Source organism: Ahaetulla prasina, chromosome 4 (assembly GCF_028640845.1).
Source record: "Ahaetulla prasina isolate Xishuangbanna chromosome 4, ASM2864084v1, whole genome shotgun sequence".
Classification (NCBI taxonomy): domain Eukaryota; kingdom Metazoa; phylum Chordata; class Lepidosauria; order Squamata; family Colubridae; genus Ahaetulla; species Ahaetulla prasina.
This window is the reverse complement of record NC_080542.1, coordinates 147,216,962-147,242,629: the sequence shown is the minus strand read 5'-3', so window position 1 is coordinate 147,242,629 and position 25,668 is coordinate 147,216,962. Positions and strand designations below refer to the sequence as shown.

At 43.9% G+C, this 25,668-nt stretch overlaps 1 protein-coding gene across 17 annotated transcripts in view; it reads left to right on the top strand.

The window, feature by feature from the left end:
- Nucleotides 1-25,668, top strand: part of ALS2CL (ALS2 C-terminal like) — a 63,637-nt gene that overhangs the window by 31,808 nt on the left and 6,161 nt on the right. For all 17 annotated transcript variants that reach the window (XM_058179930.1, XM_058179932.1, XM_058179933.1 and 14 more), the window contains 17 exons: nucleotides 1,659-1,824; nucleotides 2,459-2,587; nucleotides 3,880-3,999; nucleotides 5,286-5,353; nucleotides 6,430-6,496; nucleotides 7,557-7,753; nucleotides 7,829-7,894; nucleotides 8,798-8,896; nucleotides 10,843-11,004; nucleotides 11,796-11,907; nucleotides 12,027-12,104; nucleotides 14,605-14,732; nucleotides 17,420-17,593; nucleotides 20,537-20,627; nucleotides 21,774-21,931; nucleotides 23,355-23,417; nucleotides 25,027-25,200. In XM_058179930.1, coding sequence (XP_058035913.1) covers nucleotides 1,659-1,824; nucleotides 2,459-2,587; nucleotides 3,880-3,999; nucleotides 5,286-5,353; nucleotides 6,430-6,496; nucleotides 7,557-7,753; nucleotides 7,829-7,894; nucleotides 8,798-8,896; nucleotides 10,843-11,004; nucleotides 11,796-11,907; nucleotides 12,027-12,104; nucleotides 14,605-14,732; nucleotides 17,420-17,593; nucleotides 20,537-20,627; nucleotides 21,774-21,931; nucleotides 23,355-23,417; nucleotides 25,027-25,200 — 2,052 coding nt within the window. The remainder of the gene's footprint in view (nucleotides 1-1,658; nucleotides 1,825-2,458; nucleotides 2,588-3,879; nucleotides 4,000-5,285; nucleotides 5,354-6,429; nucleotides 6,497-7,556; nucleotides 7,754-7,828; nucleotides 7,895-8,797; nucleotides 8,897-10,842; nucleotides 11,005-11,795; nucleotides 11,908-12,026; nucleotides 12,105-14,604; nucleotides 14,733-17,419; nucleotides 17,594-20,536; nucleotides 20,628-21,773; nucleotides 21,932-23,354; nucleotides 23,418-25,026; nucleotides 25,201-25,668) is intronic.

Here is a 25,668-nt window from a genome sequence, read left to right as displayed (position 1 = left end):
CGAAGACAGATGGAGGGCGAATCCATCGGTGACTACATGGCCGCCCTAAGGAAAGCGTCCAAGGACTGCGGATACCGAGACCTAGACGAGGTGCTGCTTGAGCAACTCATCCGAGGGGTCAGAGACATCAGTTTGCGGCGACGGCTGCTAGCAAAGAGCAACCTAACGCTGGCCAACGCTCTGGACGAAGCCAGAGCACATGAAATGTCCACTACCAGGGGCGATCGAAGACCCCACGCCGGGGACGCCCATCCTGCTTATTGACTCTTTGGACTCTGGCCCAGTCACATCTAAGGAAGTGGCTCGGGCATCATACCGGGACATTATGTTAAGGACTGTACTCGGTTGGGTACAAAGAGGGTGGCCCGCTGCGCCGGGCGAACGTTTTAAGGAATTTGTTAAAAAACGTGATGAGCTCTCGGCTCAAGGGGGGTGCCTGTTATGGGGCGATCGTGTGGTAATCCCGGATAAATTAAGGGGAAAGGTACTGGACCTCCTCCACGAGGGTCACCCAGGGATCGTAAGGATGAAGGGGCTAGCAAGAAGCTATGTGTGGTGGCCACTCATGGACTCAGAGATTGCTGAGAGGGTAGGGAAATGCCAGGCTTGCCAAGAGTCCAGACCCCTACCCCCAACGGCCCCAGTCAGGGAATGGGAAAAACCTCAAGGGCCCTGGTCAAGAATCCACATTGATTTTGCTGGCCCTTTCCATGGCCAAACCTTCCTAGTGGTGGTCGACGCATTCTCTAAATGGTTGGAGATCATACTCATGAAATCCAAGGCCGGAGGGCCAAGAAAAAGAGACTGCCAGTAATCCAGGGCCCGATGGCCTAGAGAAAGAGCTGGGAGGAGAAAACAGACCCTCCGACCAGCTCAAAACACCACCCAGGTCTGAACCGCGCAGGTCTGAAAGAATTAGGAGACGCCCAGGTTATTTGCGTGACTACGTCGAAAAATAACATGTAAATAAAATGTAAATCGAGGCAAAGTGTTTTCTGGGAGGGGAGGAGTGTTATGTATTCATGTTTGTACCTTTAAATATTTGAGCGGGAAATCAGCACGATGCTGATTGGACGAAGCCTCCAGCAGAACTGTATAAAAGGAGAGGTTTTTCCCCCAGCCTGTCGCTGGGTTCACCCTATATTAAAGAGCTGTTGTCACTACCCTGGTCTCCAGCCTCGTTACTTCCCGAACGTAACAATTTATATTGATATATTGATCATCAATTGTGTTGTAAATGTTGTACCTTGATGAAGGTATCTTTTCCTTTATGTACACTGAGAGCATATGCACCAAGACAAATTCCTTGTGTGTCCAATCACACTTGGCCAATAAAAATTCTATTCTAGTCTAGTCTAGTCTAGTCTAGTCTAGTCTAGTCTAATGATTCTTGACAAATGTATCTTTTCTTTTATGTACACTGAGAGCATATGCACCAAGACAAATTCCTTGTTTGTCCAATCACACTTGGCCAATAAAAAATTCTATTCTATTCTATTCTATAGGTTTCGTGGCAAAATTTCTATTGGTTGAAGAATTTCAATATTTGATGGAAAGGGGCCTTTTTTGTAAAAAAAATATATATATATTCAGAATTTTCTTTGGATCGTTTTCCAGTTTGACCGTTCTGTGGTCTTGCTATTTCTTCCCAATTGCAGCGATGTCTGGAAGTTGCATAAGCCTGCCCTGGGGGAATTGCTTGCCGATTTCTCACCTGACAGCTGCCTGGCCATAGGGCTTCACGCGGTGTTGCAGAAGCCGTTCCGAGACCACCTGCAGCGATACGCCTGCCTCCTCGCCAAACTCAAGGCAGCCACAGGCCAGGTAAAGCATCTGTAGCCAGACACCCTCCACCCACCACCCACGTCTGTGGAGTCCTTGTTGCTCTCTTAGCTTGGTGGTTGACTTGTAGATGTTTCATGATCCTACTTGATTACATCACCAGTGCTAGAAGGGAGTGGGGTTCCCACTTCTGGCACTGATCATGTTCCCTAGTTGGGTGATGAGACGTCTGCAAGAAAACCACCCAGCTCAGAGAGCACCAAGGACCCCACATTCACATTCTCCTTCTTCCTCTTCTTCTCCCTCTTCTTCTTCCTCCTCCTCTTCCTCCTCTACTTCTTCTTCTTTTCTTTCTTCTTCCTCTTCTTCGTTTTCTTCCTCCTCCTCCCACCTACAAACCCTACTAGTACTGATGATGATATTTAATTGGGTCATGACACATCTGGAAGCTCAGACAGCACCAAGGATTCTACAGTTCTTCTCTTCCTCCTCCTCCTTTCCCTCCCCCTCCCCTCCAGCTAGTTGGAACCACTTAAGAGTTCACGGGATTGTGTGAATCCGAAAGCTGAATTAATCCTCGAAGCAGATTCACCCCATTTTGCCAACGCCCACCTTGAAAGACAGAAGGAGTTGGGAGCCGGCCAAGCCGGCTCAGTGTATGCTTTTCTTTCCACAGATCTTAGAGAAAGAAAAAATAGCCGACGCTTCTGAAAAGTTTGCAAAGCTGCGTTCACACGTCAGCCGAATCGTGGACGAAGCTGGCTTCACCGCCGCCTTGTGGAAGTCCATAGGAACTAAGTTCACGGTGCGTTCTTGAGAACGGATGGATAAATGAGGGGTCCCACTGAAATGGCCATCAGGATTCCTGCCCAAATATCATTTTTGTCCTGTGTGTTTGTCTGGTGCGACTTTAGTCCAAACACACCTGAAATTGGAAAGATTGGTTACAAAATTTAGGTACAGGTAATGTCAGAAAATCAAACATCCAGAAAGCATACAAAGGAAGATAGATGCAGCAGGATTCATTAACTTCTTTATATACATAATAATACATGAAATAAATTTACAATACCAATAGAGATTCTTCTTCAATGCATTAGCAGCTACAAGCAAAGCACACAAGGCAGGAGAGAACAGTTAGTTTCATTTCAGCAGAGCAGACTAATTACAATTTCTCTGCACAGGCTCAGAAGCTGCAGACTAAGACTCGCCCTGGCTCCAGTCTGTCTCAGCTCCCAAACAGCCCTCATTGGCTGATTTAGTTGCTATGCCTATTCATTGGCTGACTTTGTTACCATGTCCTATTCCAGTTGATGAATATACTCTGACAGGTAAACCTGAAGCTACAAGCACAATTAAGCCCAATGTTTATGTTGCCAAGTGAAACATTTGTTAAGTCCAGTTTACGACTTTTTTTTGCCACCGTTGTTAAGTGAATCATTGCATTTGTTAAATTAGTCACACAATTCAGTGAATCTGGCTTCCCCATTGATTTTGCTGGTCAGAAAATCACAAAAGGGGATCACATGACCCTGGGACGCTGCGACCGTCATAAATATGAACTAGTTGCCAAGCGTCTGAATTTTGATCACCTGACCACAATGATGTTGCAATGGTAGTAAGTGTGAAAAACAGTCATAAGTCTCTTTTTTCAGTGCCGTTGTAACTTTGAACGGTCACTGTTGTAAGTCGAGGACTACCTGATTATAAGTGCAGGTAGTCCTCGACTTACAACCACAACTAGAGTCCAAAGTTCCACTGCTAAGCAAGATGATTATTAAGGAATTTTGTCCCATTCCTTGCCACGGGGCTGTAAGTGAATCCCTGCAGCTGTTAAATTAGTCACATGGTCGTTAAGCGAATCTGGATTCCCCGTTGTTTGTCAGAAGCCTGCAAAAGGGGACTCTGCAACTGTCATAAACGTGAGTCGGTTGCCCATCGTCCCAATTTGGATCACGTGGCCCTGGGGATGATGCAACGGTCATACGCGTGAAAAATCATTGTAAGTCACTTTTTTTCCGTGCCGTTGTAACGATGAACGGTCGCTAACCGTTGTTAATCAAGGACTGCCTGTATCTCTCTCCCTCTGTCTCGTAGGATGTCCTTTGTACCCCTGAGAGACGGTTGCTGGAAGACAGCGAAAGCCTCCCCATCTTCACCAGCTCCAGCAGAACGGACCGTATCCTCCTCTTTAACGATGCCCTGGTGCTCATCCAGGTAAGAAGATCCAAGACGGATTTTGGATGCTCTCGGCTTGGGACACTCAGCGTGGCTTTCTCTGTGACCCACAGACCCTAAAATCCCGGGGATCCACTTACTGAGTTTTTATTCCACTTTTGTCATTCTATATTGATGACTCAAGGCAGGGAATCTACCTTCCTCCTCCCTATTTTCTCCACAACAACCTTGTGAGGTGGGCTGGGTTGAGAGAGAGACTAGCTTCCGTGCCTAAGATGGAATTCCCCCTCTCCCAATTTCTAATCTGGAACTAGAAAGCACCCCCCTCCTCTTCCCCCTTCTCTTCTTCCTCCTCCTCCTCCTCCTCCCCCTCTTCTTTTTCTTCTCCTCCTTCTTCCTCCCTCTCCTCCCTTCCCTCCTCCTCTTCTTCCACCTCCTCTCCCTCCTCTTCCACCTTCTTCTTCTTCCCTCCTCCTCTTCCTCCTCTCCTCTTCTTCCTCTCCTCTTCTTCTTCCTATTCCTTCTCCCCTCCTCTTCTTCCTCTTCCTCCTCTCCTTCCTCCTCTTCTTCCACCTCCTTCTCTCTCTCCTCCTCTTCTTCCTCCTCCTCCCCCTCCTTCTCCTCCTCCTCCTCTTCCATTTCTTCCTCTTGCTCCTCCCTCCCCTCCCCTCCTCCTATTCCTCCACCTCATCTTCTTCTTCTTCCTCCTCTCCTCCCCTCCTCCTATTCCTCCCCCTCCTCTTCTTCTTCATCCTCCTCCCTCTCTTCCCCCTCCTCCTCTCCTCCTCCTTCCTCCTCTTCTTCCCCCTCCTCTTTTCTCTCCTCCTCTTCTTCTTCCTCCTCCTCCTCCTCTTTTTCCTCCTCCTCTTCTTCCCCTTCTTCCTCTCTCTCCTCCGCTTCCTCTCCTCCTCCTCCCTCTCCTCCCCTTCCTCTCCTCCTCCTCCTTCCTCTTCTTCCCCTCCTCTTCTTCCCCTCCTCTTCTTCTTCTTCCTCCTCCTTCTCCCTTCCTCCTCTTCTTCTTCCTTTCTTTCCCTACATATTGGTTGCAATTCTGCAAATTCCTGGAGATTTCCCAAGCCTGTTTTATCTCAAGCACCCATTTCCATCCCATAATACCTGTCTCTTTCAAGATCAGAGGAGGGCTCTCCACCTGAGCCTTAGGAACCCCAAGAATCAGAATTGTAATGGGTTTAATGCCTTGTGTGCCAGTTACTCCCTTCAAGCAAAGAGCAGCAGATAATGTCTGTGTTTTTTTTCATTAATTGTTTTGAGGCTACCTTTTTCCTTTCTGTTTTTATACTTCTTTTAATTCTCAAATTTTCCAGGGGAATAACTTCCAGAGTTTTGATCTGAAGCTTCTGTGGGTTGAGACAACTTCCAGCGAAACCGGAAAGTGAGTAAAATTAATTCAATGGCTTATGTAGAATAGAGGGACGCGGTGGCCCAGGGGCTAAGACACTGAGCTTGTCGATCAGAAAGGTCGGCAGTCCAGCGGTTCGAATCCCTAGTGCTGCCGCGTAACGGGGTGAGCTCTCGTGACTTGTCCCAGCTTCTGCCAACCTAGCAGTTCGAAAGCACTTAAAAAAAATGCAACTAGAAAAATAGGGACCACCTTTGGTGGGAAGAGGACAGCGTTCCGTGCGCCTTTGGCGTTGAGTCATGCCGGCCACATGACCACGGAGACGTCTTCGGACAGCGCTGGCTGTTCGGCTTTGAAACGGAGATGAGCACCACCCCCTAGAGTCAGGAATGACCAGCACATATGTGCAAGGGGAACCTTTACCTTTTACCTACATAGAGCAGAGGAAAAATTTATGTCGTTCCCCATTTATTACCTGGGGAAGATTTAGTATCTTTCAAATTAGCACTTGGCTTACAACTGTTTGTTTAGTGACCACACAACAGCGCTGAAAAAGGTGATTTATGACCGGTTCTCGCACATACAGGCAGTCCCCAAGTTACGACCACAATTGACCCCAAGGTTTTTGTTGCTAAGTGAGACAATTAAGTGAGATTTGCCCCCCCCATTTTACGACCTTTCTTCTGACAGTTGTTAAGTTAGTCATGTGGTTGTTAAGTGGATCCGGCTTCCCCTTTAACTGTGCCTGTCAGAAGGTCGTAAAAAGGGATCACGTGACACCCCTTGCCCCGGACACTGCGACCGTCGTAAATAGGAGCCGGTTGCCAAGTGTCCGAATTGTGACCCTGGGGATGTTTCAACGGTCATAAGGTCACTTTTTTCAGTGCCGTTGTTAAGTTTGAACGGTCACTAAGCAAACGGCTGTAAGTCGAGGACTTCATGTACTTGGGAGGAAAAATGTGGGTGGAGGAATTGATAAGAATTCAATGATAAGAAAACCTTCCTTGATCCAGACGCTTCCTTCCGTTCACACGGTTAAAAAAAGTGAAATTATTTTTAATGCACAATGTCAACAATTCGCTGTTTTTTGGGTTTTTTTTTTTTTGCAGCCACACTTTAAACATTGTGACTCCAGAAGAAAATTTCTTCCTGTCGGCCAAAGAACCAGAAGCCCAAGTGAGTGGTACATGGCATTGGGTGGTGGACGTGAAATGCTTCATTTAGTGACCGTTTAAAGTTACAATGTCACTGAAAATAGTGGCTTTTTCACAGCTGTGACCGTTGCAGCATCTCCATGGTCACGTGACCAAAATACAAATGCTTGGAAACTGGCATGTACTTATGACGGTTGCAGTGTCACGGGGTCATGTGACCTTCTGACAAGCAAAGTAAATGGGGACTCTCTCTCTCTCTCTCTCTCTCACACACACACACTTTCTCTCACTCTTTCTGTCTTGTTGTACTCTCCTTCCTTCTTTCTCTGCTTTTTTCTTTCTTTCTCTTTCTTTCTTTCTTTCTCTCTCTCTCTTCTTTCTTTCTTTCTCTCCCTCTTTCTTTCTCCCTCTTTCTCCCTCTTTCTTTCTCTCTCTTTCCTCTTTCTTCCTCTTTCTCATTCTTTTCTCTCTCTGTCTTTCTTTCTCTCTCTCTCCTTTCCTTCTCTTTCTCACTCATTCTTTTCTCTCTCTCTGTCTTTCTTTCTCTCTCTCCTTTCCTTCTCTTTCTCACTCATTCTTTTTCTCTCTCTCTCTCTTTCTTTCTCTCTTTCCTTTCTTTCTTTTCTTCTTCCTCTCTCTCTTTCTTTCTCTTTCTCTTTCTTTCTTTCTTTCTTTCTCTCTTTCTTTCTCTCTTTCCCTCTTTCTTCCTCTTTCTCATTCTTTCTCTCTCTCTGTCTTTCTTTCTTTCTCTCTCTCCTTTCCTTCTCTTTCTCACTCATTCTTTTTCTCTCTCTCTGACTTTCTTTCTCTCTCTCCTTTCCTTCTCTTTCTCACTCCTTCTTTTTCTCTCTCTTTCTTTCTCTTTCTTTCTTTCTCTCTTTCTTTCTTTTTCTCTCTTTTCCTCTTTCTTTCTTTTCTTCTTCCTCTTTCTTTCTTTCTTTCTTTCTTTCTTTCTTTCTTTCTTTCTTTCTTTCTTTCTTTCTTTCTTTCTTTCTTTCTTTCTTTCTTTCTGTCTCCCCTCCCTCCCTCCTTCCTTCCTTTCATCCATTTGTTTGCCACCCATCTCGTATTCCCCTCTGCAGGTGGTGTGGCAGTGGAAGATCTACCGGGCGGTGGCCCAGGCCTTGGCGGACAAGAGAGAGGTCTCCGTGTGGGGCGATGAAGGCAAAAACTTGCCCCCCCAGCTCTGCCGCTTTGCCACCTTCGCATTCAGGGCCGAAGGGCGGTTCAAGAGCGCCACGTACGAGGGAGAGTGGTGCTTGGGGAAACCCCACGGAAAGTAAGTCCCCGCCTGGGGCTGGAAGGCACCCTCTTAAAATGACTCAGATTTAATGCATTGCTTTAATCTTTGCAGAGGGAAGCTGACGTGGCCCAATGGCCGGAATTTTGCAGGAGATTTCAAAAAAGGCTTGGAAGACGGGTGAGAGGCTTTTTCACCTGGTGAATTGCCGACCTACAAGGGGGCCGTTGTGAGTGGCAGGTGGCTTGGTCTCGCTCAAGTTTAATGTGCAATGCCCAGATTTGTCTGCTGGGTGGATCCACGCCTGAAATCCACCCGATCTTGTGAATGTTTGGCAACTAAGCAAGATTGGGCCAAATTGGGCTTTGGATGGGAGGCCACCAGGAAATCCTGGATTAAAGAGAGAAGCCTAGGAGGTTAAAAATCCCTTTAAATTAAGGCAAAATCAAGCGGCCTCTGGAAGGTGCCGAGAAAAACTGCGCTGATGTTTGTCTCAGAATTGATCTTACACACTTATATACAGCTGGTCCTCGACTTACAACCACCTGTTTAACGACCACTCTAAGTTACGACAGTGCTAAAAATGTGACTTTCAACCAGTCCTCTCATTTGTGACCGTGGCAACGTTCCCTGTGGTAACATGATCAAAATTCAGACACTTGGCCATTGACTCACATTTATGACGGTTGCTGTGTGCCAAGGTCATGTGATGCCCTTTTTGCAACCTTCAGGCAACTTAAGTCAGTAGGGAAGCCGGATTCACTTAACAGCCGTGTTACTAACTTAACATTGCAGCGATTCATTTAACGGCAGCAGCAAGAAAGTTCGTAACATGGAGCAAAACTCACTTAACAACCGTCTCACTTGGCAATGGAAAGTTTGGGCTCAATTGCGGTCGTAAGTCAAGGACGGCCTGTACTGGATGTGATGGAGCATTGAGGATGTTTTAATTTGGGGTCCTACAAAGCAGGTTGGATTGGATGACCTTAAGGGCTTCCTCCAATAGCAGAATCGCGAGATTTCCTCACTAGAATTAAGTCAACCTCACCGTTTCTGTCTAACGTCTTTTCTGCCGGGTTTCAGGTTCGGGATCTGTTTGATCCCTCAAGGATCCAGTGACCGCTATGACTGCTACAAATGCCACTGGCGGGAAGGCCAGATGAATGGCTACGGTATCTGTGAGTAAGTTCAAAAGATTACCTGGGATCTGTTTGGGATGAGCCATTGGTAGAAAGAATCCTGGATATTCTACACCTCCCAGTTATAGAACATAGGTAGTCCTCGACTTACAACCAGTTCGTTTAGTGACCATTCGAAGTTACAGTGGCACTGAAAAATGTGACCTTAGGATTGTTTTTTCACACTTATGACCATTGCAAAATTGGGACGGCTGGCAACTGATTCGTATTTATGACGGTTACAGTGTCCCGGAGTCATGTGATCCTCTTTTGTGACCTTCTGATATCAAACCCATAGGGAAGCCAGATTCACTTAACGACCGTGTGACAAACTGTAGGGATTCACTTCAACACGGTGGCAAAAAATGTTGTAAAATGGAGCAAAATTTTACTTAACCACTGTTTTGTTTAGCCACAGAAATTTTGGGCTCAGTAACTTGTGGTCATAAATCGAGGACTACCTGTAAGAACTTGGATTGACAGTGATTGAAAGGGAAATCTATGTTGACTTTCTCTCTTTCTCTTTCTTCTTTCTTTCTTTCTTTCTTTCTTTCTTTCTTTCTTCCTCTCTCTCTCTCTCTCTCCCCCTCCCTCCCTCCCTCCTTCCTTCCTTCCTTCCTTCCTTCTGTCCTTCCTTCCTCTTCCTCTTCCTCTCTTTCTTCTTCTTCTTCCTTTCCTTCCTTCCTTTCCTGGATATTCTACACCTCCCAGTTATAGAATAAAGGTAGTTCTCCACTTACCAAAGTTTGTTTAGTGACCGTTCAAAGTTATGATGGCATTGAAAAAGTGATTTCTGGGTGTTTTTCTTATGACCATTGCAGCATCCCCAGGGTCCCGTGATCAAAATACAGATGCTTGGCGACTGGCTCATATTTATGACGGTCGCAGTGTCTCGGGGTCACGTGATCTCCTTTTGAGACCTTCTGACGAGCAAACTTAATGGGGAAGGCGGATTTGCTTAACGACCGTGTGACTAATTTAACAAAGGCGGTGATTCACTTAACAAGGGTGGTAAGAAAGGTCATAAAATGGGCCAAAACTCACTTAACAACTGCCTTGCATAGCAACGGAAAATTTTGATCTCAGTTGTGGTTTTAAGTCGACGATTACATACGTTTAAAGAATGTGATTGAATAATAATAGAATTACATAAACTGTCTCTAGAATTCTTTGTTGTTGTTATTTGCGAAGTCATGTCCGACCCATCGCAACCCCATGGACAACGTTCCTCCAGGCCTTCCTGTCCTCTACCATCCTCTGGAGTCCATTTAAGCTCATGCCTACTGCTTCAGTGACTCCATCCAGCCACCTCGTTCTCTGCCGTCCCCTTCTTCTTTTGCCGTCAATCGTTCCCAGCATTAATCTAGAATTCTATTTACCATTAAAATGATGCAATTTTTTTCCTTCTATTTTTTTAAAGCTTTCTTTTAAAAGTACCTATGATCTCTCTCCCTTTTTTTGAGAATGTATGCATTTTTATTATTTTTGGGTTTTTTGGGATCAATGAACAAAGTAAAATATTATTATTATTATTATTATTATTATTATTATTATTATTATTATTATTATTATTATTATTATTATTATTATTATTTATTTGCATTTATATCCCGCCCTTCTCCGAAGACTCAGGGCGGCTTACACTATGTTAGCAATAGTCTTCATTCATTTGTATATTATATACAAAGTCAACTTATTGCCCCTCCAACAATCTGGGTCCTCGTTTTACCTACCTTATAAAGGATGGAAGGCTGAGTCAACCTTGGGCCTGGTGGGACTTGAACCTGCAGTAATTGCAAGCAGCTGCTGTTAATAACAGACTGCATTAGTCTGTTGAGCCACCAGAGGCTAAACAAGATTTTCTACCTCTCTTCATAAGTACACTTTACCTGTACTGATAAAACGACTCTCCACTGAAGAGGTCTTTGTTAAAGTTGGCGCATTTTTCAGATACGGCAATGAGATGGTCTACAAAGGGTATTTCAAGGACAACATGCGTGAGGGTTTTGGTGTGCTAGACAGCCCCCTGAGTACTGACCATCCATTCAAATACACTGGACACTGGACAAAGGACAAGAGGACAGGTTATGGTGTCTGGGATGACAAGGAAAGGTAAGATGGCTTGCATCTCATGAGTAAATAAAATGTAAGGTCCTTGGTGCTCTCTGAGCTTGGTGGTTTTCTTGCAGATGTTTCATGACCCAACTAGATAACATCATCAGTGCTAGAAGGGGTGTTGTGTAGAGGAGAAGGAGGGGAGGAGGAGGAGCTGGTGAAGGAGGACAAGGACTGTGGAAGGAGGAGAAGGAGGAAGAAGAGGAGGAAGAGGATGACTGAAGTCCTTGGTGCTCTCTCAGTTTGGTTGTTTCTATGCAGATGTTTCAGGACCCAACTAGGTAACATCATCAGTGCTAGAAGGAGGTGGGGTTGGTGGAGAAAAGAAGGAAGAGGAGGAAAAGGAGGAGGAAGGAAGATGATGAGAACTGGGGGGCGGTCCTTGGTGCTCTCTAAGTCTGGTTTTTTCATCACTGATCAGCCATCAACAGACACATAGAGATCAACCACATTGACACACCGTTCAAAATGTTTTGGATTGCCACTCCCATAAACCATTCCTTTTGGCCATGTTGGTTTGAGCTGATGGAATTTGTAACTGAAACCATCTGGAGGAATCAGGTTGACCTAGCAGTGGTAAACTGATCTTTACAGACGCTTCATGACCCAACTAGGTAACATCAGCAGTGCCTGAAGGATGTGGGGTTTGCTGTCTGTGTATATACTAGTGGCTCACCCTGTCAGTTTTGGTAGTCAACAACAGCCTAAGCAAGGAACCACCAAGAACACAAATTTAATTTAATTTAATTTCACTTTCACTTTCTTATTTCTGGCTTGTTGGATTTCAGAGGTGAAAGATACATTGGGATGTGGGAAAACGACCAGAGGCACGGACCAGGAATTGTGGTGATGCAGTCAGGTGTCTGCTTCCAAAGGACTTTCCACCTGGATAAAATGGTGGTAAGGGAATCTTTTGCCTGCTATGGGTTCTATAAAAACTAACATTTATTTATTTACTTGATTTTCAACCCCACCTTTAACCAACCATTCCTTTCTCTTTTTCTCTCTTCGTCTGGAAGGGATCCGGGGTTTTGATTCTGGAAGATGATTCCGTCTACGAGGGAAATTTCACGAACGACTTCAAGTTTGTTGGCAAGGCAAGTATGAGATGGAGGACCTGTTCGAATCGAGGTCTGGATGGAAGAGTCGGGCTGCTGCTTAAAATGTTTTTCTTAACATCGGGGTTGATAAATCCCTAGACAGGAGACCACCAGGAAATCCCAGGTCTGTAGATTAATACTGTATAGTTTATTTATTTATAGATAGAGAGATAGGTGATAAATTGAAAGATGGATAGATGATAGGTATATGGATGGATAAATAGATTGATAGATAGATAGATAGATGAGAAAGAGGTATGATAAGTTAGATGTCAAACAGATAGGTAGGTAGGTAGGTAGTAGGTAGCAGAGGTGGGTTTCAGCAGGTTCTGACCAGTTCTGCAGAACCGGGCATAAGATAAGATAAGGGGCGTGCATAAGAGCACAAAAGTGCCTACCGTTCCTGTCCTATTGTTCTATTCATTATATCAAATTAATATAGTTGATGCATATTTTTTTTACTTATATATATATATATTTTCTTCAAGATATGTTGTTTTATTTATGACAATTGTTTATGTATACTGTTGTGACAAAAGAAATTAAACAAACAAACAAACAAACAAAAACGGTAGCAGAAATTTTGAGTAGTTCCGAGAACTGGTAGTAAAAATTCTGACTGGCCCCGCCCCCATCTATTCTCTGCCTCCCAAGTCCCAGCTAATCGGGAGGAAATGGGGATCTTGCAGTATCCTTCCCCTGCCACGCCCACCAAGCCACGCCCACCAAGCCATGCCACGCCCACCAAGCCACACCCACAGAACCGGTAGTAAAAAAAATTTGAAACCCACCACTGAAAGGTAGGTAGGTAGATCAATACAGATAGACAGACAGATAAATGGATAGATGATAGGTAGATAGATGGTTAAATAGATTGATAAATAGATAGATATACCCTGTTTCCCCCAAAATAAGACATCCCCTGATAATAAGCCCAATCGGGCTTTTGACCGCATGGCAATAAGGCCAAGAACTTATTTCAAGGTTCAAAAAAATATAAAACAGGTTCTTATTTTCAGGGAAACTCGATAGTTACGATAGATAGATAGATAGATAGATAGATAGATAGATAGATAGATAGATAGATAGATAGATAGATAGATAGATATAGATAGATGATAGATAAATGATAGATAGATAGATAGATAGATAGATAGATAAATGATAGATAGATAGATAGATAGATAGATAGATAGATAGATAGATAGATAGATAGATATAGATGAGAGAGAGAAACAAAGATAGATAGATAGATAGATAGATAGATAGATAGATAGATAGATAGATAGATAGATAGATAGATAGATAGATGGATGGATGGATGGATGGATGGATGGATGGATGGATGGATGGATGGATGAGAGAGAGAAACAAAAATAGATAGATAGATAGATAGATAGATAGATAGATAGATAGATAGTTAGATGATAGATAGGTAGATAAGAGAGAGAAACAAAGATAGATAGATAGATAGGTAGATAGATAGATAGATAGATAGATAGATAGATAGATAGATAGATAGATGGATTTTCTTTATTGCTGCCATGATATTTGTATGGATGTGGGGAAATAGTGATTAGTAATAATGAATAATTAATGACAGTTATTGATTAACCAAAATTATTAACTATTAATAATAATGATTAACGATAAACTAAGCATTGGCAAGGAACAATAGTTAAAATTAGAATAAACTAACAATTAGTACATTCAAATTAGCCAGGTGTGTTAGTGATACTGGATGATTTTAATCCCCTTCCCAACTGCTAAATTTTTCACAAGGACTCCTCAAATTATGACCGTTTGTTTAAGAACAGCTTGGAGTTAACGATGGTGCTGAACAAAGGAACTTATAAACTATCCTTGAAGTTATGACTGTCACAGCCTTAGAAACTGGTTGACGTTTATGGTAGACTGCTATTAAAATTTAAGCTTGAATTTGCTTAAGGACTGCATGATTCTGCTCTAAAATGGTCGTAATATGGGTCCAATCATCTGATGACTCACTTAATGACCGCATCATTTAGTGACCAAAATTTCAGTCCCAGTTGTGGACTTACAATCGCAACCGAGTCGCAAATTTCTATTGCTAAGCAAGAGAGTTATTTCCCCCAATTTACGACTATTCTTGCCACCGCTGATAAGTGAATCAATGCAGTTGTTAAATTAGTAACATGGTTATTAAGTGAATCGCATGGGGATCACATGACCGTCATAAATACCAGTTGGTTGCCAAGCATCTGAATTTTGATCATGTGACCGCAACGGTCGTAAACGTGAAAAAACGGCCGTTAAGTCACTTTTTTCAGCAAAGCCGTTGTAATGTCGAATGGACACTAAATGAATGGTTAAAAGTTGAGGACTACCTATACTGGAATGGGTTTTCTGGGTGCGTCTGCCTGTTTTTATCATGTTTAATAGCTTTAGTGACACGGGATCATGTATTTGAAATGGGCGGCTGTATGAATGCAACCAACCATCGTATAATTTTACGTAGGGAAAGCTGACCTTTTCAAATGGGTTTGTTCTGGAGGAAACCTTCGCCAACAAATCTAGAGAAGGACTACAGGTGCCAGGGATGAGCAGCCATTCTGGAGATCAACAGACTGTCACCAAATCTGCTATGTAAGTCAGAAGGCTTGGTTTGTTGAGAGGGTGGGGCTTCCACTCTAGAAAATCCATTCTTGTTCCCCAGGAAGTTTGGCTAGGAAAGACCTTCCTGATGGACTTCTAGAGCAATCCCACCATAAACAGGTCTCCAAATCCTGGTCTAATGACCTGTAATCCAATGTTTCTCAAGCTCAACACATTGAAGATGGGTGGGCTTCAATTCCCAGAATCCCCTAGCCAGCATGCTTTAAGAGGGGAGGACTCCAACTCCCAGAATCCCTCAGCCGGCATGCTTTAAGAGGGGAGGACTCCAACTCCCAGAATCCCTCAGCCGGCATGCTTTAAGAGGGGAGGACTCCAACTCCCAGAATCCCTTAGCCAGCAAGCTTTAAGAGGGGAGGACTCCAACTCCCAGAATCCCCCAGCCAGCATGATTTAAGAGGGGTGGACTCCAACTCCCAGAATCCCCTAGCCAGCATGCTTTAAGAGGGGTGGACTCCAACTCCCAGAATCCCTTAGCCAGCAAGCTTTAAGAGGGGAGGACTCCAACTCCCAGAATCCCTTAGCCAGCAAGCTTTAAGAGGGGTGGACTCCAACTCCCAGAATCCCTCAGCCGGCATGCTTTAAAGGGGGAGGACTCCAACTCTCAGAATCCCTCAGCCAGCAAGCTTTAAGAGGGGAGGACTCCAACTCCCAGAATCCCCCAGCCAGCATGCTTTAAGAGGGGTGGACTCCAACTCCCAGAATCCCTCAGCCAGCAAGCTTTAAGAGGGGAGGACTCCAACTCCCAGAATCCCTCAGCCGGCATGCTTTAAGAGGGGAGGACTCCAACTCCCAGAATCCCTCAGCCGGCATGCTTTAAGAGGGGAGGACTCCAACTCCCAGAATCCCTCAGCCGGCATGCTTTAAGAGGGGAGGACTCCAACTCCCAGAATCCCTCAGCCAGCATGCTTTAAGAGGGGAGGACTCCAACTCCCAGAATCCCACAGCTAGCATGGACAATTCTGGGAGTTGAAGTTCACAAGTTTTCAATGTGATGAAGTGTTGGGTTAGAATCATTAAATCAGGATTCGGAGACTTTGCTCAGCCATGAAGTTCGGTAGGACACCAAGATCCAGGGGTCATCTCTACCATCTTTGAAGCCATGATGGTCCCCGTGAAACATTAAACATCAAAAACAGTCAATGTTTCAATTGTTCCAGTGTGGGCTCCATTTTGACTTTTTGGCCTTATCCCGAGTATACCCTTTCATGGACCAGCCAGTATCTCCATTTGGTCGACTTTACAGAATTTGACTTCTTGTGGGAAAACATGGGAGTTTGTACAGGCAGTCCTCAACTTACGACCACAATTTAGCCTATGCTTTGTCACTAAGTGAGGCAGTTGTTCAGGGAGTTTTGCCCCATTTTAAGCGAGTCACATGGTTGTTAAGTGAATCCGGCTTCCCCATTGACTTTGCTTGTCAGAAAGTCGCAAAACGGGATCATGTGACACCAACCACCACTGCAACCGTCATAAACATGAGTCAGTTGTCGAGTGTTTGAATTTTGATAAGGAGACCACGGGGATGAATGCAACAGTCGTAAGTGTGAAAAACGGTCCTAAGTCACTTTTTTCAGTGCTGCTATAACTTCAAACGGTCGCTGAACGAACTGTTGTAAGTCAGAGACTGTCTGTAAGGTGAATATGAACAGATCTACATTGCCAGAGGCTGATAGCTGTGAGTTAATGCCCGTCACCTTAGATCAATGTTGGTGAACCTTTTTGGGACTGAGTGCCAAAATGGGAGTGCACAGACGGGTGGGGTGGGGTATGCTGGAGACTAGAAGAGGTGAGTTCCCGGTTTCCGGCGTCCGGCGTCCGCATGGAAGCCGGTCACCTGGTCTTCTAGTTTCTGGTGCTCCCGCGTGCACGAAGACCCGCTAGCTAGAACCTGGAAGAGCTATGGGTGACAGCTGACGGGCTCTGCGTCAGGGGTGAAATGCTCCCGGATCGGACCAGATCGCGTGATCCGGTAGTGATCGTGGCCAGTAGTTTGGCGATTTAGTAGCGATGGTTGAACGAAGCTCCGCCCACCCGCCCGGGTGTCATTACTTCCTGGTTTTAACCAGGAAGTAATGTGTTTTTTTTGTAGGGACGTGGTGGCTCAAGTGGCTAAAATGCTGAGCTTGTCGATCGAAAGGTCGGCAATTCAGCGGTTCGAATCCCTAGTGCCGCGTAACGGGGTGAGCTCCCATTACTTGTCCCAGCTTCTGCCAACCTAGCAGTTCGAAAGCACATAAAAAATGCAAGTAGAAAAAATAGGGACCACCTTTGGTGGGAAGAGAACAGCGTTCCGTGCGCCTTTGGCTTTGAGTCATGCCGGCCACGTGACCACGGAGATGTCTTCGGACAGTGCTGGCTCTTTGGCTTTGAAACGGAGATGAGCACCGCCCCCTAGAGTCGGGAACGACTAGCACGTATGTGCGAGGGGAAACTTTATCTTTTAATGTGTTTTTTACCTGCGCGTGCATGTGATCCACTTCCGAACCAGTAAGGAAGGTAAGTAGATTTCACCCCTGGTCTGCGTGCCACTTCCAGCATGCATGGCATAGATTCGACATCACTGCCCTAGATGCTCATGGATGTCCATTTGCACGTGATTTGAGAGTCATCGAGGATGGGGATGTTGTAAGTGTGAACCATATGTTTTTCTTGTCCAGTCAGTTGGGTCAGGAAGAATTCCCGGTGGAGAAGCGATGGGAAGACCTCTACAACCAGTTTCTGGCATTTGTCCGCATGGGAGGCCAAGCGGACGCGGAAGAATCGTTCATGGGTTTTCACGTCCAGACAAGTCGCGAACTGCGCAAATCTCAGGAGAATCTCTTCTGCCATGGGTAAATGGCCGTCGCCTTGCGAGAGACCGTCGCTGTTTCCGAGCATCAGGATCGGGGCCTGGGGTTTGCCGTCTTTATGAAGACGGGATGACAGTGGGGTTAGATCTTGACTACCGCAAGGTGCTCTTCCTGGGGCTGCCCATGGAAACTACGTGGAAGCTTCCTTTGGTTCAACATACAGTAATTTTCTGCAAATCTAGATTCGCACGCCTCTCTTGTGGGAGTTGATTTGGCTGCCGATGTGCTTCCAGGTGCAACTCCAGATGCTCATGGTCATCTTCAAAACCCTACCTGGGTTGGGATCAGGTTATTTAAATCAGGAGTCTCCAACCTTGGCAACTTTAAGCCTGGAGGACTTCAACTCCCAGGATTCTAGGAGTTGAAGTCCGCCAGTCTTATATTTGCCAAGGTTAGAGACCCCTCATTTAAAAGACCACCTTTTCCCAGTTATATCTACCTGACCCATCAGAGCAGGGTGGCAGGAGATGTTATGGGTCTCCTTTCTTAAGGAGGTCCATCTGGTGGGACCAGGGGTGAAATGTAAATTTTTTTACTACCGGTTCTGTAAGCGTGGCTTGGTGGGGGGGTAATGTGACTGGTTGGCCATGTTTTTTAAAAAAAACTTTTTTAATATATAATTTTTTTTAATTTCCATTTTCCAACATCATATTTATGTACAATCTGTTATCCATCATTAATCATTAATTTTTATATATTGCTGATTCGGGCCTGCCCGACTGCCACTTCCTTTCTTCACAACCTCCCTCTCTACCCTCTACTACTTTCCCCTCCTTCATCTCCTTCATTTTACTACTTCCTCTCCTCCTTCTCCACCCTCCCTTCTTCCACCCTTTCTAACCTTCTTATTCCCCTCCTCCTTCTTAACTCTTTCCTACCTACTTTCTTCCCTTCTTCTACTCCTCTCTCCCTTTCTTTCTGAAATGGCAGTCGAGTAGCCCCAATATCATTTCAAATTTTAATTTCATATCTTCAATCATTATTGTACATTAATAACCAATCCATGTATCATTTCCCCCCCTCCCCCCTCCTTCCCCCCACCCCACCCCCGGACTTCCCAGAGCAAATACTGGGTACAATCACAAGCTAAAATATACAAAATATACATAAACTCCCACCCTGCTCTAAAACTTTAAATCCCCTCACAATAAAAATAAAGAGATAAGAAAGAATAAGAAAAAAGAAAAAAGAAAAGGAACAATACCAATACAATCTTCCCTTCCCTTCTTACAGTCCATTTTTAAAATTAGTCCATCTTCCCAAATTCAAATTTTCTCCACTCAGCTGGGATCGCCAGAGGAGCCTTTTAAAAGCATTTTTTTCAACAGCCTCTTCGGCCGAAGAGCTTGTAGAAAAAATGCTTTGAAAGGAATTCTGACGATCCCAGCTGAGCTGCGCAATCATCAGAGGCTGTTTTTTTTTTTTTTTTACTTTTAAAAGCATTTTTTCAACCGAATAATTACTGTTCTAATGATCCTCTGAAGTCTGTGTCTTTCTTGTTGGGTTGCAGAACCAAACCAGACAGTTATAGAGGTGCAAATGACAGACTCAATAATTCCTCTGTAGAACTGAATCAGCAGCTCCTTGGGCAGTTTGAGCTTACTAATGATGAGAAGATTAATAGTAGTGTAGATTTAGTAAATAGTTTGATAGTGTTGAGGGAGGGGGAGCCATGTGACCTTAAGGACACTGCAAACGTCATAAATACGAGTCACTTGCCCAGCGTTCTATCATGTGACCATGGGGATGCTGCCACGGTCGTTAAGTGTACCAGTTCAGCTGGGTGATGAATTTGATGCTTCAACTTGGCATATAAATATTCAAAATCATCTTCAGGATTGGATGGTAGGGAGGGGGATTTGATCTGGAGGGGCGTGCGGATATACCAGTAGTCCTCAACTTATGACCATTCAGTTTTGATGGTTGTAGCATCCTGGGGTCTGGTGATCCCCAGTTACGACCTTCCCAACCAGCATCCAACACACAACATCCAAAGGAGAAGCTAGCAGGGAAGTTTGCAAGTCGCAATCATGTGATATCCCACCTATCGAATGTGGTGATTCACTTAAAGACCGTAATGCAAAAGGTTAGAAAACCACATAGGATTGTGTGATGATTCGCTTAAGGACCCCTCTCCTTATGGATACATTTTTTGATGTACATGTGGTCATAATTCGAGGACTACCTGTATTTTTCCCTCAGGTGTTAGTCCTTGACTTATGACCACAATTGAGCCCAAAAAGTTATGTTGCCAAGCAAGACAGTTCTTAAATCAAATTTTGCCTCATTTTACAACCTCACTTGCCACCGTTGTTAAGTGAATCACTGCAGCTGATAAGTAGGTAACATGGTTATTAAGTGAATCTGGCTTCCCCATTGTTAGAAGGCCGCAAAAGGGGATTATATGCTCCGGGACACTGCAACCGTCATAAATAGTTGCCAAGCGTCTGAATTCTGATCACATGGAGAGAGTGCAACGGTCATAAGTGTGAAAAACTGTCATAAATCCCATTTCTCAGTGCTGTTCTAACTGGGGCTGCCCTCGGAAACTACCTGGAAGCTTCCTTTGGTTCAACACGCAGTGGTTTTGTGCAAATCTAAATTTGTACACGTCTCTTGCGGGAGTTGATTTGGCTTCCGATGTGCTTCCAGGTTCAACTCCAGATGCTCATGATCATCTTGAAAGCCCTACCTGGGTTGGGATCAGGTTATTTAAATCAGGAGTCCCCAAACCTTGGCAACTTTAAGCCTAGAGGACTTCAACTCCCAGGATTCTAGGATTTTAGTAAATTTTAATTGCGAACGGTCACTAAATGAACGGTTGTAAGTCAAGGACTACCTGTAACGTCGGAGAAACCGTGAGGCTGTGGTTTTACTCGATGGTTTTGCTCGATGGCTTTACTCACCTCGGTTTGTTTCCTCTAGAGGAACCACAGAAGCGTCTGAGAAAACGGACTTTCTTGAAGAACTAATAAAACACCAGGAGCCGGAAGTTCGGCAGAGTTATTTGCAACAGGTATGGTGTAGCACAGCTAAGCATCAAACAGAATAATAGAGCTGGAAGGGACCTTGGAGGTCTTCTAGCCCAACCCCCTGCTCAGGCAGGAGACCCTGTGCCATTCCAGACAAGTGGCTGTCCAGACTTTTCTTAAAAACCTCCAGGGATGAAGCACCTACAATTTCTGGTGGCAAGGAGTTCCATTGTTTAATTGTCCTCCCTTGTCAGGAAATTTCTCCTTAACGCCAGGTTGCTTCTCTCCTGGATTAGTTTCCATCCGTTGTTTCTGTTTTGTATTTCTGTCAAAGGGACAGTTGAGCATCCATTTTTGCAAATCTTAAAAACCTCTTCCTTGTACAGGAAGTCCTCGACTTACAACAGTGACCTCTTGAAGTTACGACGGCACTAAAAAAAGTGACTTAGGATTGTTTTTCGTACTGACAACCGTTGCAGCATTCCAATGTCACATGATAAAAATTTGCATGCTTGGCAACTAATTCGTATTTATGACCATTGCTGGGTCACGTGATCCCCTTTTGCGACCTTCTGACAAGCAAAGTCAATGGGGAAGCCAGATTCCCTTAACGACTGCAGCGATTCACTTAACAACTGTGGGAAGAAAGGTCATAAAATTGGGCAAAATTCAATGAGGAACTGTCTAGCTTAGCAACAGAAATTTTGAGATCAATTGTAATCATAAAAGTTGAAGATTACCTGTATTGAAGAGTAGGGAGGCAAGAAATGCAGGTAGTCCTTGAATTGCGACCACAATAGGGCCCAAAATTTATGTTGTTAAGTGAGACATTTGTTAAGAGAGTTTCGTCCCATTTTACCACCTTTTTTGCTTCCGTTGTTAAGGGAATCATTAGGGTTGTTAAATGAGTAACAAGGTTTAGGGGAATCTGGCTTCTCCATTGAGTATCGCAAACCACCTGAATTTTGATCACATGACCCTGGGATGCTGCAATGGTCGTAAGTATGAAAAACAGTCATAAGTCACTTCTTTCCTTGTCACTCAAAAGGTCACTAAACGAACCGTTGTAAATTCAGGACTAACTGTAGTAGGAGCACAAGCCCTGTTTGGCATTTCCCTATCTATCTATACTATGTCCAAGTTTAAAATCCAGCTTGATTTTAAAGTATTTTATTTTCTTGATTTTCCAGGCTCTAGGGTCCTCCTTACATCCTTTAGGGAAATTGCTGAAAACTCTGATTTTGGTGTTTCAATCCACTTATTCTGGCATCGGTGCTAACAAGCATCTCTTGAGAATGGCCCAAGAAGAGGTCAAACACTACGCCAAGAAAATATGGGAATTTTATCAGTAAGTATGGCTTGTGTTGCACAGTTCCTGGAAAACTTCGCTCTTAAGCAACTGCAAGTAAATTTATTTTCTGCTTTGGGTCACTGGCTTCCTACTCTGGTGTTTTCCATTTGCTCTTTGCCTGGATTGTGCTTCTAAAACTTTCCTTTAAATTTGTAAGAGATCCTAGATGTGGAAAATATCATTTTTTAACCGTAGAGGTAGTCCTTGATTTACAACCGTTTGTTTAGTGACTGATTTGAGGTTACAACGGCACTGAAAAAAGTGACTTGTGACCCATTTTCACACTTTTGAGCATCCCCAGTGATTAAAATCTGGACCCTTGGCAACTGACTCATATTTATGACGGTTGCAGTGTCCCAGGGTCATGTGATCCTCTTCTGCGACCTTCTGATAAGCCAAGTCAGATTTACTTAACAACCGTGTTACTAACTTAACAACTGTGGCATGAAAGGTTGTAAGGGAGGCAAAACACGTAACAAATGTATCATCTATCAACATAAATGTTTGGGCTCGATTGTGGTTGTAAGTTGAGGACTGCCTATATAAGAGAATACGAGTTGAAAGGAGCCTTGGAGGTTTTCTAATCCAACCCCTTGCTCAGTTTCGCTTACTGTATACCTATAGGTGGGAGGCCCAAATCTTTAGCTAAAGAATAGATTTGAGCAAGTTCAATAGTTTAGATTTGAGCAAGTTCAAAATTTAAATTTCTCAGTTTTTTAAATTTTTGAGTGTCTACTAACGATGTTTTTAAAATTTCTTAATTTTCTGGCCTTGAATTTTTACCTTTCTGAGTTTAAATTTTAACTTTCGGAGTCTCATTATCTCTCTTAAGTATTTTAGTTTTCTGAGTTTAAAATGTAAGTTTCTGACTTTAAATTTCTAAGTGTTTTCTCACGATCCCTTTTAAGTTTCTTAATGTTCCAAGTCTTTTCGAAGTTTAAATTTTAAGTTTCTGGGTATTTTCTAATCTTTTTAAAATTCCGTAATTTTCTGTGTTTCTTTTTTTAGTTTAAGTTGTTCATTTCTGTGTATATTTCTCAGTGTGTTCTAATGATCTCTCTTAAATTTCTTAATTTTCCAAGTTTAAATTTTCACTTCCCATGTTTAAAACTTAAATTTTCCAGTGTCTTTCTAATGGTTCCTTTTAACTTTGTTAATTTTCAAAGTATCTTTTCCATATTTAAATTTTAAAATTTCTAGCACCTTCTAATGATCTCTTTTAATTTCCAAGTGTCTTTTCTGACTTTAAATTGAAGACTTTTGAGTTTCAATTTTAAATTTCCTAGAGTCTCCTAATGACTTTTTAAAATTTCCTAATTTTCCAAGTGTCTTTTCTGAGCTTAAATTTTAAGTTTCTGAATTTGAATTTTAAATTTCCGATTGTTTTCTAACAGTCTCTTTTAAATTCCTTCTCTTGTAGAGACTTGTTGCAACTTGCTTTCAAGGTCAAAAGCTTCAAATCTACCCAAAACACAGAAAAAAGGTATAGATATACAACTCCGTTAAGCCCTTGATTGTTCGAATCATGGCTTGTTACCTAAGCCACAGTCCTTTGGTGCTCATTTTGTGCAACATAAACCATGTTGTACAAATTCACACATTCAAATGCTAAAAGGTTGGGATTCATTTCTGGACACGCGGTTGCATTTCCAAAATTTTGTGGATGATAATATAAAAAACACGGTTTCTTTCAGGGGCGAAATCCAGCAGGTTCTGGAGAATTGATAGAGGAAATTTTGAGCAGTTCAGAGAACTGGTAGTGGAAATTTTGAGTAGTTTGGAGCAGGGGTCCCCAATCTTGGCGACTTTAAGCCTGGAGGACTTCAACTCCCAGAATACTTTAAGCCTGGTGGACTTCAACTCCCAGAATTCAACTCACTTATTTATTCAAGCGGGACTGGACTGACTGATTTTTTAAATTCCAAACTTTAAAGTTTTAATCCTTTGTAATTTTATATGGGGTATTTTAGGTTAGGTCAGTCTGACAGTTTTAATTCGGCCACTATTGAATAGGTATTTTAAATTGATATTTTAACTTTGTATACTTGCTGTTTTTATTTTTGGCTGTACACCGCCCTGAGTCCTTCGGGAGAAGGGCGGTATAAAAATTTAAATAAATAAATAAATAAATAAATAAATAAATAAATAAATAAATAAATAAGAATTCCCCAGCCAGTTGAAGTCCACCGGGCTTAAAGTCAGCAAGGTTGGGGACCCCTGGTTTGGAGAACTGGCCAATACTATCTGTGGCTGGCCCCAGAGTGGGGATTTTGCAATATCCTTCCCCTGCCACGCCCACCGAGCCACACCTACCAAGCCACGCCCGGTAGTAAAAAAAATTGGATTTTGCCACTGGTTTCTTTCTTTGGTTGCTACTTCAGTTTTGTTCCCCATTAAAAATGACAGAAATCTTACATTTTCGTGATTTTTAGCCTTCCAGATTAACTGATGTGCTTGTTTCTTTTGATTTATAGCTAGTCCTCGAGTTACAACCATAATTTCCATGGCTAAGTGAGACATTTATTGTGTTTTGCCCAGTTTACTACCTTTCTTGCCAGCGTTGTTAAGTGAACCACTGCAGTTCTTACATTAGTAACACGGTTGTTAAGCGAATCTGGCTTCCCCATTGATTTTGCTTGTCAGATGGTCGTAAAAAGGAGATTAGATGACTCCCGGAACATTGCAGCCGTCATAAATATGAGTCAGTTGCCAAGCATCTGAATTTGGATCATTTGACCATGGTCGCAAGTGTAAAAAACGGACATAAGTTGTTGTAATTTGGAATGGTCACTAAACAAACTGTTATCAGTCGAGAACTATCTGCAGATCTCACCTACCCTCTGGGAGATCATGGTGGCTTCGTTAATATTTTCTCCCCTTGGATTTTTTCCCCCTTTACAACAACCCTATAAGGTGGGCCAGTCTGATTAACTCACCGGAGTAATCCGCCGAGTTTCCATAGATGAGGTTGGATTTGAACCCAGACCTCGGTAGCAGTGAACGTGTCAGTGTTGTGGGTCGAGAGCTCTTTGCTGTTGTGGGTTGAAAGAGAGGATGGGAATGATGGGATTTGTTGCTGTCCCTCGGATTAGGGACGTGGAAGGAGCTTCTGTCATTCTGCCTCTCATCCTCCCGTATTTCTACCCGGATCTTCTGATGCTCTACATGGTCGCCCACGGGAAGCAGGACGAGGTTTATTGCCAGGGAATCATCAACCTCAGCCGCCTCTCCGACACCAAACTCCTGGAATACCTGGATGTGCAGAAGTGAGTAGGGGGTGGTGGTCTCAGGAAGGCCCCTTGTTGTGTCTGCTGCAGCCCCCGAGCCGGGCCTCCTGGCTGAGTGTGACTCAGAGAGTGAGGGGGAAGAGCCGACAGGTCTTCCCTCTGCGGGACCTTCCTCTCTGGCTCAGCTCCAGGTCCCAGAGGCAGGCCAGGTGGTGGAGGAGGAGCTGACACGGCCATTTTCCCCCGACCCCTCCTCCTCCTCCTCCCTGGCAGAGCTCCAAGAGCCAGCTGAGGAGGATCAATGGTGGCTAGATGCAAGGCAGCGACGCCGAGTGAAGCGTGCGCAGCAAAAGGAAGGAAGGAGCCGGCCCAGGGAGTGCTGAGTCACGGAGCCACACCCCACAGGGTATAAAAGTGGGTGGAGCTGCCTTTGGGCTCCGTGACGGACAAAAACAGACTTTTGGGAGCTTTGGCTGTGCTATTTTGTGATTCAGACTTTGGCTTCTG